Source organism: Cherax quadricarinatus, chromosome 8, assembly GCF_038502225.1.
Source record: "Cherax quadricarinatus isolate ZL_2023a chromosome 8, ASM3850222v1, whole genome shotgun sequence".
Classification (NCBI taxonomy): domain Eukaryota; kingdom Metazoa; phylum Arthropoda; class Malacostraca; order Decapoda; family Parastacidae; genus Cherax; species Cherax quadricarinatus.
Window position 1 is genome coordinate 6,602,204 of NC_091299.1, and position 19,872 is coordinate 6,622,075.

General features: G+C 48.4%; 1 protein-coding gene across 1 annotated transcript in view; it reads right to left on the reverse strand.

The window, feature by feature from the left end:
- LOC128685320 (opsin-5-like) overlaps nucleotides 1–19,872 on the reverse strand; it is a 117,993-nt gene that overhangs the window by 7,182 nt on the left and 90,939 nt on the right. The window contains exon 7 of the mRNA XM_070082817.1: nucleotides 7,973–8,073. Within this exon, the coding sequence (XP_069938918.1) occupies nucleotides 7,973–8,073 (101 nt within the window). The remainder of the gene's footprint in view (nucleotides 1–7,972; nucleotides 8,074–19,872) is intronic.

Consider the following 19,872-nt stretch of genomic DNA (forward strand, 5'->3'; position numbering starts at 1 on the left):
GACAGGCTTGACCAGGTCAGACATAGGCAGGCTTGACCAGGACAGACATAGACAGGCTTGACCAGGACAGACATAGGCAGGCTTGACCAGGACAGACATAGACAGGCTTTACCAGGACAGACATAGGCAGGCTTGACCAGGACAGACATAGGCAGGCTTGACCAGGACAGACAAAGCCAGGTTTGACCAAGACAGACATAGGCAGGCTTGACCAGGACAGACATAGGTAGGCTTGACCAGGACAGACATAGACAGGCTTGAACATGACAGACATAGACAGGCTTGACCAGGACAGACACATACGGCCTTGACCAGGGCAGACATAGACAGGCTTGACCAAGACAGAAATAGACAGGCTTGACCAGGACAGACATAGGCTTGACAAAGACAGACATAGGCAGGCTTGATCAGGACAGACATAGGGAGGCCTGGCCATGACAGACATAGACAGGCCTGACCAGGACAGACATAGAGAGGCTTGACCAGGACAGACATAGACAGGCTTGACCAGGACAGATATAGGCAGGCTTGACCAGGACAGATATGGGCAGGCTTGCTCAGGACAGACATAGACAGGCTTGACTAGGATAGACATGGGCAGGCTTGACCAGGACAAACATAGAGAGGCTTGACTAGGACAGACATAGGCAGGCTTGACCGAACAGACATAGACAGTCTTTACCAGAACAGACATAAGCAGGCTTGACCAGGACAGACATATGCAGGCTTGACCATGACAGACATAGACAGGCTTGACCAGGACAGACATAGACAGGCATGACAATGACAGACATAGACAGGCTTGACCAGGACAGACATAGACAGGCTTGACCAGGACAAACATAGACAGGCTTGACTAGGACAGACATAGGCAGGCTTGACCGGACAGGCATAGGCAGTCTTTACCAGAACAGACATAAGCAGGCTTGACCAGGACAGACATATGCAGGCTTGACCATGACAGACATAGACAGGCTTGACCAGGACAGACATAGACAGGCATGACCAGGACAGACATAGACAGGCTTGACCATGACAGACATAGACAGGCATGACGAGGACAGACATAGACAGGCATGACCATGACAGACGTAGACAGGCTTGACCAGGACAGACATAGACAGGCATGACCAGGACAGACATAGACAGGCTTGACCAGGACAGACATAGACAGGCTTGACCAGGACAGACGCAGGCAGGCTTGACCAGGACAGACATAGACAGGCATGACCAGGACAGACATAGACAGGCTTGACCAGGACAGACATAGGCAGGCTTAACCAGGACAGACATATGCAGGCTTGACCAGGACAGACATAGACAGGCTTGACCAGGACAGACACAGGCAGGCTTGACCAGGACAGACATAGACAGGCTTGACAAGGACAGACATATGCAGGCTTGACCAGGACAGACATAGACAGGCTTGACCAGGACAGACGCAGGCAGGATTGACCAAGACAGACATAGACAGGCTTGACAAGGACAGACATATGCAGGGTTGACCAGGACAGACATAGACAAGGTTGACCAGGACAGACATAGACAGGCTTGACCAGGACTGACATAGACAGGCTTGACCATGAGTGACATAGACAGGCTTGACCAGGACAGATATTGGCAGGCTTGACCAGGACAGACATTGGTAGGCTTGACCAGGACAGACATAGACAGGCTTGACGAGGACAGACAGATAGGCTTGACCAGGATAGACAGAGACAAGCTTGACCAGGACAGAAATAGACAGGCTTGACCAGGACAAACATAGGCAGGCTTGACCAGGACAGACATTGAGAGGCTTGACCAGGACAGACATAGACAGGCATGACCAGGACAGACATAGACAGGCATGACAATGACAGACATAGACAGGCTTGACCAGGACAGACATAGACAGGCATGACCAGGACAGACATAGACAGGCATGACCATGACAGACATAGACAGGCTTGACCAGGACAAACATAGACAGGCTTGACTAGGACAGACATAGGCAGGCTTGACCGGGCAGGCATAGGCAGTCTTTACCAGAACAGACATAAGCAGGCTTGACCAGGACAGACATATGCAGGCTTGACCATGACAGACATAGACAGGCTTGACCAGGACAGACATAGACAGGCATGACCAGGACAGACATAGACAGGCTTGACCATGACAGACATAGACAGGCATGACGAGGACAGACATAGACAGGCATGACCATGACAGACATAGACAGGCTTGACCAGGACAGACATAGACAGGCATGACCAGGACAGACATAGACAGGCTTGACCAGGACAGACATAGACAGGCTTGACCAGGACAGACGCAGGCAGGCTTGACCAGGACAGACATAGAGAGGCATGACCAGGACAGACATAGACAGGCTTGACCAGGACAGACGTAGGCAGGCTTGACCAGGACAGACATATGCAGGCTTGACCAGGAGAGACATAGACAGGGTTGACAAGGACAGACGCAGGCAGGCTTGACCAGGACAGACATAGACAGGCTTGACAAGGACAGACATATGCAGGCTTGACCAGGACAGACATAGACAGGCTTGACAAGGACAGACGCAGGCAGGCTTGACCAGGACAGATATAGACAGGCTTGACAAGGACAGACATATGCAGGCTTGACCAGGACAGACATAGACAAGGTTGACCAGGACAGACATAGACAGGCTTGACCAGGACTGACATAGACAGGCTTGACCATGACTGACATAGACAGGCTTGACCAGGACAGATTTTGGCAGGCTTGACCAGGACAGACATTGGTAGGCTTGACCAGGACAGACATAGACAGGCTTGACGAGGACAGACAGATAGGCTTGACCAGGATAGACAGAGACAAGCTTGACCAGGACAGAAATAGACAGGCTTGACCAGGACAAACATAGGCAGGCTTGACCAGGACAGACATGGGCAGGCTTGACCAGGACAGACATAGACAGGCTTGACCAGGACAGACATAGACAAGCTTGGCCATGACAGATATAGACAAGCTTGACGAGGACAGACATAAACAGACTTGACGAGGACAGACATAGACAGGCTTGACCAAGACAGATATAGGCAGGCTTGACCATGACAAACATAGACAGGCTTGACGAGGACAGACATAGACAGGCTTGACCAAGACAGATATAGGCAGGCTTGACCAGGACAGACATAGACAGGCTTGACCAGGACATAAGTAGGCAGGCTTGACGAGGACAGACATAGGGAGGCTTGACCAGGACAGACATAGACAGGCTTGACCAGGACAGATATTGGCAGGCTTGACCAGGACAGACATTGGTAGGCTTGACCAGGACAGACATAGACAGGCTTGACGAGGACAGACAGATAGGCTTGACCAGGATAGACAGAGACAAGCTTGACCAGGACAGAAATAGACAGGCTTGACCAGGACAAACATAGGCAGGCTTGACCAGGACAGACATGGGCAGGCTTGACCAGGAGAGACATAGACAGGCTAGACCAGGACAGACATGGGCAGGCTTGACCAGGACATAGACAGGCTTGACCAGGACAGACATAGGCAGGCTTGATCAGAACAGACACAGACAGGCTTGACCAGGGCAGATATAGACAGGCTTGACCAGGACAGACATAGAGAGGCTTGACCAGGACAGACATAGGCTTGACCAGGACAGACATAGAGAGGCTTGACCAGGACAGACATAGACAGACTTGACTAGGACAGACACATACAGGCTTGACCAGAATAGACATGGGAAGGCTTGACCAGGTCAGACATAGACAGGATTGACCAGGACAGACATAGACATGCTTGACCAGGACAGGCAAAGGCAGGATTGACCAGGACAGACATAGGCAGGTTTAACCAGGACAGACATAGGCAGGCTTGACCAGGACACTCATAGATAGGCTTGACCATGTCAGACATAGACAATCTTTACCAGGACAGACATAGGCTGGCTTGACCAAGACAGACATAGGCAGGCTTGATCAGGACAGACAAAGCCAGGCTTGATCAAGACAGACATAGGCAGGCTTGACCAGGACAGACATAGGTAGGCTTGACCAGGACAGACATAGACAGACTTGAACATGACAGACATAGACAGGCTTGACCAGGCCAGACATATACGGCCTTGACCAAGACAGAAATGGACAGGCTTGACCAGGACAGACATAGGCTTGACCAAGACAGACATAGGCAGGCTTGATCAGGACAGACATAGGCAGGCCTGGCCATGACAGACATAGACAAGCCTGACCAGGACAGACATAGAGAGGCTTGACCAGGACAGACATAGACAGGCTTGACCAGGACAGACATAGGCAGGCTTGACCAGGACAGATATGGGCAGGCTTGATCAGGACAGACATAGACAGGCTTGACTAGGACAGACATGGGCAGGCTTGACCAGGACAAACATAGACAGGCTTGACTAGGACAGACATAGGCAGGCTTGACCGGACAGACATAGGCAGCCTTTACCAGAACAGACATAAGCAGGCTTGACCAGGACAGACATATGCAGGCTTGACCATGACGGACATAGACAGGCTTGACCAGGACAGACATAGACAGGTATGACCAGGACAGACATAGACAGGCTTGACCAGGGCAGACATAGACAGGCATGACCAGGACAGACATAGACAGGCTTGACCATGACAGACATAGACAGGCATGACCAGGACAGACATAGACAGGCATGACCATGACAGACATAGACAGGCTTGACCAGGAAAAACATAGACAGGCTTGACTAGGACAGACATAGGCAGGCTTGACCGGACAGACATAGGCAGTCTTTACCACAACAGACATAAGCAGGCTTGACCAGGACAGACATATGCAGGCTTGACCATGACAGACATAGACAGGCTTGACCAGGACAGACATAGACAGGCATGACCAGGACAGACATAGACAGGCTTGACCAGGACAGACATATACAGGCATGACCAGGACAGACATAGACAGGCTTGACCATGACAGACATAGACAGGCATGACCAGGACAGACATAGACAGGCATGACCATGACAGACAGACAGGCTTGACCAGGACAGACATAGACAGGCATGACCAGGACAGACATAGACAGGCATGACCATGACAGACATAGACAGGCTTGACCAGGACAAACATAGACAGGCTTGACTAGGACAGACATAGGTAGGCTTGACCGGACAGACATAGGCAGTCTTTACCAGAACAGACATAAGCAGGCTTGACCAGGACAGACATATGCAGGCTTGACCATGACAGACATAGACAGGCATGACCATGACAGACATAGACAGGCATGACCATGACAGACATAGACAGGCTTGACCAGGACAGACATAGACAGGCATGACCAGGACAGACATAGACAGGCTTGTCCAGGACAGACATAGACAGGCTTGACCAGGACAGACGCAGGCAGGCTTGACCAGGACAGACATAGACAGGCATGCAGGCGTGACCAGGACAGACATAGGCAGGCTTGACCAGGACAGACATATGCAGGCTTGACCAGGACAGACATAGACAGGCTTGACCAGGACAGACGCAGGCAGGCTTGACCAGGACAGACATAGACAGGCTTGACCAGGACAGACATAGACAAGGTTGACCAGGACAGACATACACAGGCTTGATCAGGACTGACATAGACAGGCTTGACCATGACTGACATAGACAGGCTTGACCAGGACAGATATTGGCAGGCTTGACCAGGACAGACATTGGCAGGCTTGACCAGGGCAAACATAGACAGACTTGATCAGGACAGACAGAGACAGGATTGACCAGGACAGACAGAGACAGGCTTGACGAGGGCAGACATTGACAGGCTTGAACAGGACAGACAGAGACAGGCTTGACCAGGACAGACATTGATAGGCTTGACCAGGACAGACATGGATATGCTTAACCAGGACAGACATAGAGAGGCTTGATCAGGACAGGCATAGATTTACTTGACCAGGACAGACATAGAGAGGCTTGACCATGACAGACATAGACAGGCTTGACCAGGACAGACATAGACAGGCATGACCAGGAGAGACATAGACAGGCTTGACCAGGACAGACATAGACAGGCATGACCAGGACAGACATAGACAGGCTTGACCATGACAGACATAGACAGGCATGACCAGGACAGACATAGACAGGCATGACCATGACAGACATAGACAGGCTTGACCAGGACAGACATAGACAGGCATGACCAGGACAGACATAGACAGGCTTGACCAGGACAGACATAGACAGGCTTGAGCAGGACAGACGCAGGCAGGCTTGACCAGGACAGACATAGACAGGCATGACCAGGACAGACATAGACAGGCTTGACCAGGACAGACATATGTAGGCTTGACCAGGACAGACATAGACAGGCTTGACTAGGACTGACATAGACAGACTTGACCATGATTGACATAGACAGGCTTGACCAGGACAGACATAGACAGGCATGACCAGGACAGACATAGACAGGCTTGACCAGGACAGACATAGACAGGCTTGACCAGGACAGACATAGACAGGCATGACCAGGACAGACATAGACAGGCATGACCAGGACAGACATAGACAGGCTTGACCATGATATACATAGACAGGCATGACCAGGACAGACATAGACAGGCATGACCATGAAAGACATACACAGGCTTGACCAGGACAGACATAGACAGGCATGACCAGGACAGACATCGACAGGCTTGACCAGGACAGACATAGACAGGCTTGACCAGGACAGACGCAGGCAGGCTTGACCAGGACAGACGCAGGCAGGCTTGACAAGGACAGACATAGACAGGCTTGACAAGGACAGACATATACAGGCTTGACCAGGACAGACATAGACAAGGTTGACCAGGACAGACATAGACAGGCTTGACCAGGACTGACATAGACAGGCTTGACCATGACTGCCATAGACAGGCTTGACCAGGACAGATATTGGCAGGCTTGACCAGGACAGACATTGGCAGGCTTGACCAGGGCAAACATAGACAGGCTTGATCAGGACAGACAGAGACAGGATTGACCAGGACGAACAGAGACAGGCTTGACGAGGGCAGACATTGAGAGGCTTGAACAGGACAGACAGAGACAGGCTTGACCAGGACAGACATTGAGAGGCTTGACCAGGACAGACATAGATATGCTTAACCAGGACAGACATAGAGAGGCTTGATCAGGACAGGCATAGATATACTTGACCAGGACAGACATAGAGAGGCTTGAAGAGGACAGACATAGAAAGGCTTGACCAGGAAAAACACAGACATGCTTGACCAGGACAGACATTGACATGCTTGACCAGGACAGACATAGATAGGTTTGACCAAGACAGACATAGAGAGGCTTGACCAGGACATACATAGATATGCTTAACCAGGACAGACATAGACAGGCTTGGCCAGGACAGGCATAGATATACTTGGCCAGGACACACATATACAAGCTTAAACATGACAAACATAGAAAGGCTTGACCAGGACAGACATAGACAGGCTTGACCATTTCACACATAGATAGGCTTGACCAGGACATAAATAGACAAGCTTGACCAGGACAGACATAGATATGCTTAACCAGGACAGAAACACAGATAGGCTTGACCAGGCTAGAGATATAAATAGGCTTGACCTGGAAAGAGACATAGGCTTGACCAGGGCAGAGTCAAAAATAGGCTTCACCAGGACAGATACATAGGCTTGACCAGGACAGACATAGATAGGCTTGACCATGACAGGCATAAATAGGCTTGACCAGTACAGAGGTATAGAGAGGCTTGACAAGTACGGAGGCATGATCCGTACAGACATACATAGGCTTAACCACTGCAGAGACATAGATAGGCTTTACCAACACAAAGGTATAAACAGGTTTAGCCAGTACAATCACAAATAGGCTTGACCAGTACAGAGACATAGATAGGCTTGACCATGACCCATTTCCCGGCTACCTCTCCAACACTCACCTACTCTCCTCTCCCTCACCTGACTGGTCGTCGTCATGGTCAGCTGGGTCGTGCACTTCCACACGCAGGCAACACAGAAGGTGATGCAGGTTCTTCTTCAGGATCCCCAAGATCTCTGTCCTACAAGAAAAAGAAATAAATAATAATAATAATAATAATAATAATAATAATAATAATAATAATAATAATAATAATAATAATAATAATAATAATAATAATAATATTATTATTATTATTATTATTATTATTATTATTATTATTATTATTATTATTATTATTATTATTATTATTATTATTATTATTATTATTATTATTATTATTATTATTATTATTATTATTATTATTATTATTCAGGGTTGCTTTGCCCTCACAGAACGGTCTGGGATCATCTTAACATAATAAGTTATAATAAGCGTCTCATCACATTTGTTTTCAGTTTTGTCCTCTCAAGAAAGATATCCAGATGCACATCAACGGTGCTTCATCAGAGGAATTCAAGGTGTAAAGTAAACTGCCACTCACAGGATGAGCTGTGACTGTATAGTAAACTGCCACTCACAGGATGAGCTGTGACTGTATAGTAAACTGCCACTCACAGGATGAGCTGTGACTGTATAGTAAACTGCCACTCACAGGATGAGCAGTGACTGTACAGTAAACTGCCACTCACAGGATGAGCTGTGACTGTACAGTAAACTGCCACTCACAGGATGAGCAGTGACTGTACAGTAAACTGCCACTCACAGGATGAGCAGTGACTGTACAGTAAACTGCCACTCACAGGATGAGCAGTGACTGTACAGTAAACTGCCACTCACAGGATGAGCAGTGACTGTACAGTAAACTGCCACTCACAGGATGAGCAGTGACTGTACAGTAAACTGCCACTCACAGGATGAGCAGTGACTGTACAGTAAACTGCCACTCACAGGATGAGCTGTGACTGTAAAGTAAACTGCCACTCACAGGATGAGCAGTGACTGTACAGTAAACTGCCACTCACAGGATGAGCAGTGACTGTACAGTAAACTGCCACTCACAGGATGAGCAGTGACTGTACAGTAAACTGGCACTCACAGGATGAGCTGTGACTGTACAGTAAACTGCCACTCACAGGATGAGCAGTGACTGTACAGTAAACTGCCACTCACAGGATGAGCAGTGACTGTACAGTAAACTGCTACTCACAGGATGAGCAGTGACTGTACAGTAAACTGCCACTCACAGGATGAGCAGTGACTGTACAGTAAACTGCTACTCACAGGATGAGCAGTGACTGTACAGTAAACTGCCACTCACAGGATGAGCAGTGACTGTACAGTAAACTGCTACTCACAGGATGAGCAGTGACTGTACAGTAAACTGCCACTCACAGGATGAGCAGTGACTGTACAGTAAACTGCCACTCACAGGATGAGCAGTGACTGTACAGTAAACTGCCACTCACAGGATGAGCAGTGACTGTACAGTAAACTGCCACTCACAGGATGAGCAGTGACTGTACAGTAAACTGCCACTCACAGGATGAGCAGTGAGTGTACCGTAAACTGCCACTCACAGGATGAGCTGTGACTGTACAGTAAACTGTCACTCACAGGATGAGCAGTGACTGTACAGTAAACTGCCACTCACAGGGTGAGCAGTGACTGTACAGTAAACTGCTACTCACAGGATGAGCAGTGATTGTACAGTAAACTGCCACTCACAGGATGAGCAGTGACTGTACAGTAAACTGCTACTCACAGGATGAGCAGTGACTGTACAGTAAACTGCCACTCACAGGATGAGCAGTGACTGTACAGTAAACTGCTACTCACAGGATGAGCAGTGACTGTACAGTAAACTGCCACTCACAGGATGAGCAGTGACTGTACAGTAAACTGCTACTCACAGGATGAGCAGTGACTGTACAGTAAACTGCCACTCACAGGATGAGCAGTGACTGTACAGTAAACTGCTACTCACAGGATGAGCAGTGACTGTACAGTAAACTGCTACTCACAGGATGAGCAGTGACTGTACAGTAAACTGCCACTCACAGGATGAGCTGTGACTGTACAGTAAACTGCCACTCACAGGATGAGCAGTGACTGTACAGTAAACTGCCACTCACAGGATGAGCAGTGACTGTACAGTAAACTGCCACTCACAGGATGAGCAGTGACTGTACAGTAAACTGCCACTCTCAGGATGAGCAGTGACTGTACAGTAAACTGCCACTCACAGGATGAGCAGTGACTGTACAGTAAACTGCCACTCACAGGATGAGCAGTGACTGTACAGTAAACTGCCACTCACAGGATGAGCAGTGACTGTACAGTAAACTGCCACTCACAGGATGAGCAGTGACTGTACAGTAAACTGCCACTCACAGGATGAGCAGTGACTGTACAGTAAACTGCCACTCACAGGATGAGCAGTGACTGTACAGTAAACTGCTACTCACAGGATGAGCTGTGACTGTACAGTAAACTGCCACTCGCAGGATGAGCAGTGACTGTACAGTAAACTGCCATTCACAAAATGAGCAGTGACTGTACAGTAAACTGCCACTCACAGGATGAGCAGTGACTGTTCAGTAAACTCCCACTCACAGGATGAGCAGTGACTGTACAGTAAACTGCTACTCACAGGATGAGCTGTGACTGTACAGTAAACTGCCACTCACAGGATGAGCAGTGACTGTACAGTAAACTGCCACTCACAGGATGAGCAGTGACTGTACAGTAAACTGCCACTCACAGGATGAGCTGTGACTGTACAGTAAACTGCCACTCACAGGATGAGCAGTGACTGTACAGTAAACTGCCACTCACAGGATGAGCAGTGACTGTACAGTAAACTGCTACTCACAGGATGAGCAGTGACTGTACAGTAAACTGCTACTCACAGGATGAGCAGTGACTGTACAGTAAACTGCTACTCCCAGGATGAGCTGTGACTGTACAGTAAACTGCCACTCACAGGATGAGCAGTGACTGTACAGTAAACTGCTACTCACAGGATGAGCAGTGACTGTACAGTAAACTGCCACTCACAGGATGAGCTGTGACTGTACAGTAAACTGCTACTCACAGGATGAGCAGTGACTGTACAGTAAACTGCTACTCACAGGATGAGCAGTGACTGTACAGTAAACTGCCACTCACAGAATGAGCAGTGACTGTACAGTAAACTGCTACTCACAGGATGAGCAGTGACTGTACAGTAAACTGCCACTCACAGGATGAGCAGTGACTGTACAGTAAACTGCCACTCACAGGATGAGCTGTGACTGTACAGTAAACTGCCACTCACAGGATGAGCAGTGACTGTACAGTAAACTGCCACTCACAGGATGAGCTGTGACTGTACAGTAAACTGCCACTCACAGGATGAGCTGTGACTGTACAGTAAACTGCCACTCACAGGATGAGCTGTGACTGTACAGTAAACTGCCACTCACAGGATGAGCTGTGACTGTACAGTAAACTGCCACTCACAGGATGAACTGTGACTGTACAGTAAACTGCCACTCACAGGATGAGCAGTGACTGTACAGTAAACTGTCACTCACAGGATGAGCTGTGACTGTACAGTAAACTGCCACTCACAGGATGAGCTGTGACTGTACAGTAAACTGCCATTCACAGGATGAGCAGTGACTGTACAGTAAACTGCCACTCACAGGATGAGCAGTGACTGTACAGTAAACTGCCACTCACAGGATGAGCTGTGACTGTACAGTAAACTGCCACTCACAGGATGAGCAGTGACTGTACAGTAAACTGACACTCACAGGATGAGCTGTGACTGTATAGTAAACTGCCACTCACAGGATGAGCAGTGACTGTAAAGTAAACTGCCACTCACAGGATGAGCTGTGACTGTATAGTAAACTGCCACTCACAGGATGAGCTGTGACTGTACAGTAAACTGCCACTCACAGGATGAGCAGTGACTGTACAGTAAACTGCCACTCACAGGATGAGCAGTGACTGTACAGTAAACTGCCACTCACAGGATGAGCAGTGACTGCACAGTAAACTGCCACTCACAAAATGAGCAGTGACTGTACAGTAAACTGCCACTCACAGGATGAGGAGTGACTGTACAGTAAACTACCACTCACAGGATAAGCAGTGTCTCTACAGCAAACTGCCACTCACAGGATGAGCAGTGATTGTACAGTAAACTGCCACTCACAGGATGAGCAGTGAGTGTACCGTAAACTGCCACTCACAGGATGAGCAGTGACTGTACAGAAAACTGCCACTCACAGGATGAGCAGTGACTGTACAGTAAACTGCCACTCACAGGATGAGCTGTGACTGTACAGTAAATTGCCACTCACAGGATGAGCAGTGACTGTACAGTAAACTGCCACTCACAGGATGAGCTGTGACTGTATAGTAAACTGCCACTCACAGGATGAGCTGTGACTGTACAGTAAACTGCCACTCACAGGATGAGCTGTGACTGTACAGTAAACTGCCACTCACAGGATGAGCTGTGACTGTACAGTAAACTGCTACTCACAGGATGAGCTGTGACTGTACAGTAAACTGCCACTCACAGGATGAGCTGTGACTGTGCAGCAAACTGCCACTCACAGGATGACCTGTGACTGTACAGTAAACTGCCACTCACAGAATGAGCTGTGACTGTACAGTAAACTTCCTCTCACAGGATGAGCTGTGACTGTACAGTGAACTGCCACTCACAGGATGAGCTGTGACTGTACAGTAAACTGCCACTCACAGGATGAGCAGTGACTGTACAGTAAACTGCCACTCACAGGATGAGCAGTGACTGTACAGTAAACTGCCACTCACAGGATGAGCAGTGACTGTACAGTAAACTACCACTCACAGGATGAGCAGTGATTGTACAGTAAACTGCCACTCACGGGATGAGCAGTGACTGTACAGTAAAGTGCCACTCACAGGATGAGCAGTGACTGTACAGTAAACTGCCACTCACAGGATGAGCTGTGACTGTACAGTAGACTGCCACTCACAGGATGAGCAGTGACTGTACAGTGAACTGCCACTCACAGGATGAGCAGTGACTGTACAGTAAACTGCCACTCACAGGATGAGCAATGACTGTACAGTAAACTGCCACTCACAGGATGAGCAGTGATTATACAGTAAACTGCCACTCACAGGATGAGCAGTGACTGTACAGTAAACTGCCACTCACAGGATTAGCAGTGACTGTACAGTAAACTGCCACTCACAGGATGAGCTGTGACTGTACAGTAAACTGCCACTCACAGGATGAGCAGTGACTGTACAGTAAACTGCCACTCACAGAATGAGCTATGACTGTACAGTAAACTGCCACTCACAGGATGAGCAGTGACTCTACAGTAAACTGCCACTCACAGGATGAGCAGTGACTGTACAGTAAACTGCCACTCACAGGATGAGCAGTGATTGTACAGTAAACTGCCACTCACAGGATGAGGAGTGACTGTACAGTAAACTGCCACTCACAGGATGAGCAGTGACTCTATAGTAAACTGCCACTCACAGGATGAGAAGTGACTGTACAATAAACTGCCACTCACAGGATGAGCTGTGACTGTACAGTAAGCTGCCACTCACAGGATGAGCAGTGACTGTACAGTAAACTGCCACTCACAGGATGAGCAATGACTGTACAGTAAACTGCCACTCACAGGATGAGCAGTGACTGTACAGTAAACTGCCACTCACCGGATGAGCAGTGATTGTACAGTAAACTGCCACTCAGAGAATGAGCAGTGACTGTACAGTAAACTGCCACTCACAGGATGAGCAGTGACTGTACAGTAAACTGCCACTCACAGGATGAGCTGTGACTGTACAGTAAACTGCCACTCACAAGATGAGCAGTGACTGTACAATAAACTGCCACTCACAGGATGAGCTGTGACTGTACAGTAAATTGCCACTCACAGGATGAGCAGTGACTGTACAGTAAACTGCCACTCACAGGATGAGCTGTGACTGTATAGTAAACTGCCACTCACAGGATGAGCTGCGACTGTACAGCAAACTGCCACTCACAGGATGAGCTGTGACTGTACAGTAAACTGCCACTCACAGAATGAGCTGTGACTGTACAGTAAACTGCCACTCACAGGATGAGCTGTGACTGTACAGTGAACTGCCACTCACAGGATGAGCTGTGACTGTACAGTAAACTGTCACTCACAGGATGAGCAGTGACTGTACAGTAAACTGCCACTCACAGGATGAGCAGTGACTGTACAGTAAACTGCCACTCACAGGATGAGCAGTGACTGTACAGTAAACTGCCACTCACATAATGAGCAGTGATTGTACAGTAAACTGCCACTCACGGGATGAGCAGTGACTGTACAGTAAAGTGCCACTCACAGGATGAGCAGTGACTGTACAGTAAACTGCCACTCACAGGATGAGCTGTGACTGTACAGTGAACTACCACTCACAGGATGAGCAGTGACTGTACAGTAAACTGCCACTCACAGGATGAGCAGTGACTGTACAGTAAACTGCCACTCACAGGATGAGCAGTGATTATACAGTAAACTGCCACTCACAGGATGAGCAGTGACTGTACAGTAAACTGCCACTCACAGGATGAGCAGTGACTGTACAGTAAAGTGCCACTCACAGGATGAGCTGTGACTATACAGTAAACTGCCACTCACAGGATGAGCAGTGACTGTACAGTAAACTGCCACTCACAGGATGAGCTATGACTGTACAGTAAACTGCCACTCACAGGATGAGCAGTGACTCTACAGTAAACTGCCACTCACAGGATGAGCAGTGACTGTACAGTAAACTGCCACTCACAGGATGAGCAGTGATTGTACAGTAAACTGCCACTCACAGGATGAGGAATGACTGTACAGTAAACTGCCACTCACAGGATGAGCAGTGACTCTATAGTAAACTGACACTCACAGGATGAGAAGTGACTGTACAATAAACTGCCACTCACAGGATGAGCTGTGACTGTACAGTAAGCTGCCACTCACAGGATGAGCAGTGACTGTACAGTAAACTGCCACTCACAAGATGAGCAATGACTGTACAGTAAACTGCCACTCACAGGATGAGCAGTGACTGTACAGTAAACTGCCACTCACAGGATGAGCAGTGATTGTACAGTAAACTGCCACTCACAGAATGAGCAGTGACTGTACAGTAAACTGCCACTCACAGGATGAGCAGTGACTGTACAGTAAACTGCCACTCACAGGATGAGCTGTGACTGTACAGTAAACTGCCACTCACAAGATGAGCAGTGACTGTACAATAAACTGCCACTCACAGGATGAGCAGTGACTGTACAGTAAACTGCCACTCACAGGATGAGCAGTGACTGTACAGTAAACTGCCACTCACAGGATGAGCAGTGATTGTACAGTAAACTGCCACTCACAGGATGAGCAGTGTCTGTACAGTAAACTGTCACTCACAGGATGAGCAGTGACTGTACAGTAAACTGCCACTCACAGGATGAGCTGTGACTGTACAGTAAACTGCCACTCACAGGATGAGCAGTGACTGTACAGTAAACTGCCACTCACAGGATGAGCTATGACTGTACAGTAAACTGCCACGCACAGGATGAGCATTGACTGTACAGTAAACTGCCACTCACAGGATGAGCAGTGACTGTACAGTAAACTGCCACTCACAGGATGAGCAGTGACTGTACAGCAAACTGCCACTCACAGGATGACCAGTGACTGTACAGTAAACTGCCACTCACAGGATGAGCAGTGACTGTACAGTAAACTGCCACTCACAGGATGAGCAGTGACTGTACAGTAAACTGCCACTCACAGGATGAGCAGTGACTCTACAGTAAACTGCCACTCACAGGATGAGCAGTGACTGTACAGTAAACTGCCACTCACAGGATGAGCAGTGACTGTACAGTAAACTGCCACTCATAGGATGAGCAGTGACTGTACAGTAAACTGCCACTCACAGGATGAGCAGTGACTCTACAGTAAACTGCCACTCACAGGATGAGCAGTGACTGTACAGTAAACTGCCACTCACAGGATGAGCAGTGACTGTACAGTAAACTGCCACTCACAGGATGAGCAGTGACTGTACAGTAAACTGCCACTCACAGGATGAGCAGTGACTGTACAGTAAACTGCCACTCACAGGATGAGCAGTGACTGTACAGTAAACTGCCACTCACAGGATGAGCAGTGACTCTACAGTAAACTTCCACTCACAGGATGAGCAGTGACTCTACAGTAAACTGCCACTCACAGGATGAGCAGTGACTGTACAGTAAACTGCCACTCACAGGATGAGCAGTGATTGTACAGTAAACTGCCACTCACAGGATGAGCAGTGATTGTACAGTAAACAGCCACTCACAGGATGAGCAGTGATTGTACAGTAAACTGCCACTCACAGGATGAGCAGTGATTGTACAGTAAACTGCCACTCACAGGATGAGCAGTGACTGTACAGTAAACTGCCAATCACAGGATGAGCAGTGACTGTACAGTAAACTGCTACTCACAGGATGAGCAGTGACTGTACAGTAAACTGCCACTCACAGGATGAGCAGTGACTCTACAGTAAACTGCCACTCACAGGATGAGCAGTGACTCTACAGTAAACTGCCACTCACAGGATGAGCAGTGACAACACAGTAAACTGCCACTCACAGGATGAGCAGTGACTCTACAGTAAACTGCCACTCACAGGATGAGCAGTGACTGTACAGTAAACTGCCACTCACAGGATGAGCAGTGACTCTACAGTAAACTGCCACTCACAGGATGAGCAGTGACTGTACAGTAAACTGCCACTCACAGGATGAGCAGTGACTCTACAGTAAACTGCCACTCACAGGATGAGCAGTGACTGTACAGTAAACTGCCACTCACAGGATGAGCAGTGACTCTACAGTAAACTGCCACTCACAGGATGAGCAGTGACTGTACAGTAAACTGCCACTCACAGGATGAGCAGTGACTCTACAGTAAACTGCCACTCACAGGATGAGCAGTGACTCTACAGTAAACTGCCACTCACAGGATGAGCAGTGACTGTACAGTAAACTGCCACTCACAGGATGAGCAGTGACTCTACAGTAAACTGCCACTTACAGGATGAGCAGTGACTGTACAGTAAACTGCCACTCACAGGATGAGCAGTGACTCTACAGTAAACTGCCTTTCACAGGATGAGCAGTGACTCTACAGTAAACTGCCACTCACAGGATGAGCAGTGACTGTACAGTAAACTGCCACTCACAGGATGAGCAGTGACTGTACAGTAAACTGCCACTCACAGGATGAGCAGTGACTGTACAGTAAACTGCCACTCACAGGATGAGCAGTGACTCTACAGTAAACTGCCACTCACAGGATGAGCAGTGACTGTACAGTAAACTGCCACTCACAGGATGAGCAGTGACTGTACAGTAAACTGCCACTCACAGGATGAGCAGTGACTCTACAGTAAACTGCCACTCACAGGATGAGCAGTGACTGTACAGTAAACTGCCACTCACAGGATGAGCAGTGACTGGACAGTAAACTGCCACTCACAGGATGAGCAGTGACTGTACAGTAAACTGCCACTCACAGGATGAGCAGTGACTGTACAGTAAACTGCCACTCACAGGATGAGCAGTGACTGTACAGTAAACTGCTACTCACAGGATGAGCTGTGACTGTACAGTAAACTGCCACTCGCAGGATGAGCAGTGACTGTACAGTAAACTGCCATTCACAGGATGAGCAGTGACTGTACAGTAAACTGCTACTCACAGGATGAGCAGTGACTGTACAGTAAACTGCTACTCACAGGATGAGCAGTGACTGTACAGTAAACTGCTACTCCCAGGATGAGCTGTGACTGTACAGTAAACTGCCACTCACAGGATGAGCAGTGACTGTACAGTAAACTGCCACTGACAGGATGAGCAGTGACTGCACAGTAAACTGCTACTCACAGGATGAGCAGTGACTGTTCAGTAAACTGCTACTCACAGGATGAGCAGTGACTCTACAGTAAACTGCCACTCACAGAATGAGCTGTGACTGTACAGTAAACTGCCACTCACAGGATGAGCAGTGACTGTACAGTAAACTGCCACTCACAGGATGAGCAGTGACTGTACAGTAAACTGCTACTCACGGGATGAGCAGTGACTGCACAGTAAACTGCTACTCACAGGATGAGCAGTGACTGTACAGTAAACTGCTACTCACAGGATGAGCAGTGACTGTACAGTGAACTGCCACTCACAGGATGAGCTGTGACTGTACAGTAAACTGTCACTCACAGGATGAGCAGTGACTGTACAGTAAACTGCCACTCACAGGATGAGCAGTGACTGTACAGTAAACTGCCACTCACAGGATGAGCAGTGACTGTACAGTAAACTGCCACTCACAGGATGAGCAGTGATTGTACAGTAAACTGCCACTCACGGGATGAGCAGTGACTGTACAGTAAAGTGCCACTCACAGGATGAGCAGTGACTGTACAGTAAACTGCCACTCACAGGATGAGCTGTGACTGTACAGTGAACTACCACTCACAGGATGAGCAGTGACTGTACAGTAAACTGCCACTCACAGGATGAGCAGTGACTGTACAGTAAACTGCCACTCACAGGATGAGCAGTGATTATACAGTAAACTGCCACTCACAGGATGAGCAGTGACTGTACAGTAAACTGCCACTCACAGGATGAGCAGTGACTGTACAGTAAAGTGCCACTCACAGGATGAGCTGTGACTATACAGTAAACTGCCACTCACAGGATGAGCAGTGACTGTACAGTAAACTGCCACTCACAGGATGAGCTATGACTGTACAGTAAACTGCCACTCACAGGATGAGCAGTGACTCTACAGTAAACTGCCACTCACAGGATGAGCAGTGACTGTACAGTAAACTGCCACTCACAGGATGAGCAGTGATTGTACAGTAAACTGCCACTCACAGGATGAGGAATGACTGTACAGTAAACTGCCACTCACAGGATGAGCAGTGACTCTATAGTAAACTGACACTCACAGGATGAGAAGTGACTGTACAATAAACTGCCACTCACAGGATGAGCTGTGACTGTACAGTAAGCTGCCACTCACAGGATGAGCAGTGACTGTACAGTAAACTGCCACTCACAAGATGAGCAATGACTGTACAGTAAACTGCCACTCACAGGATGAGCAGTGACTGTACAGTAAACTGCCACTCACAGGATGAGCAGTGATTGTACAGTAAACTGCCACTCACAGAATGAGCAGTGACTGTACAGTAAACTGCCACTCACAGGATGAGCAGTGACTGTACAGTAAACTGCCACTCACAGGATGAGCTGTGACTGTACAGTAAACTGCCACTCACAAGATGAGCAGTGACTGTACAATAAACTGCCACTCACAGGATGAGCAGTGACTGTACAGTAAACTGCCACTCACAGGATGAGCAGTGACTGTACAGTAAACTGCCACTCACAGGATGAGCAGTGATTGTACAGTAAACTGCCACTCACAGGATGAGCAGTGTCTGTACAGTAAACTGTCACTCACAGGATGAGCAGTGACTGTACAGTAAACTGCCACTCACAGGATGAGCTGTGACTGTACAGTAAACTGCCACTCACAGGATGAGCAGTGACTGTACAGTAAACTGCCACTCACAGGATGAGCTATGACTGTACAGTAAACTGCCACGCACAGGATGAGCATTGACTGTACAGTAAACTGCCACTCACAGGATGAGCAGTGACTGTACAGTAAACTGCCACTCACAGGATGAGCAGTGACTGTACAGCAAACTGCCACTCACAGGATGACCAGTGACTGTACAGTAAACTGCCACTCACAGGATGAGCAGTGACTATACAGTAAACTGCCACTCACAGGATGAGCAGTGACTGTACAGTAAACTGCCACTCACA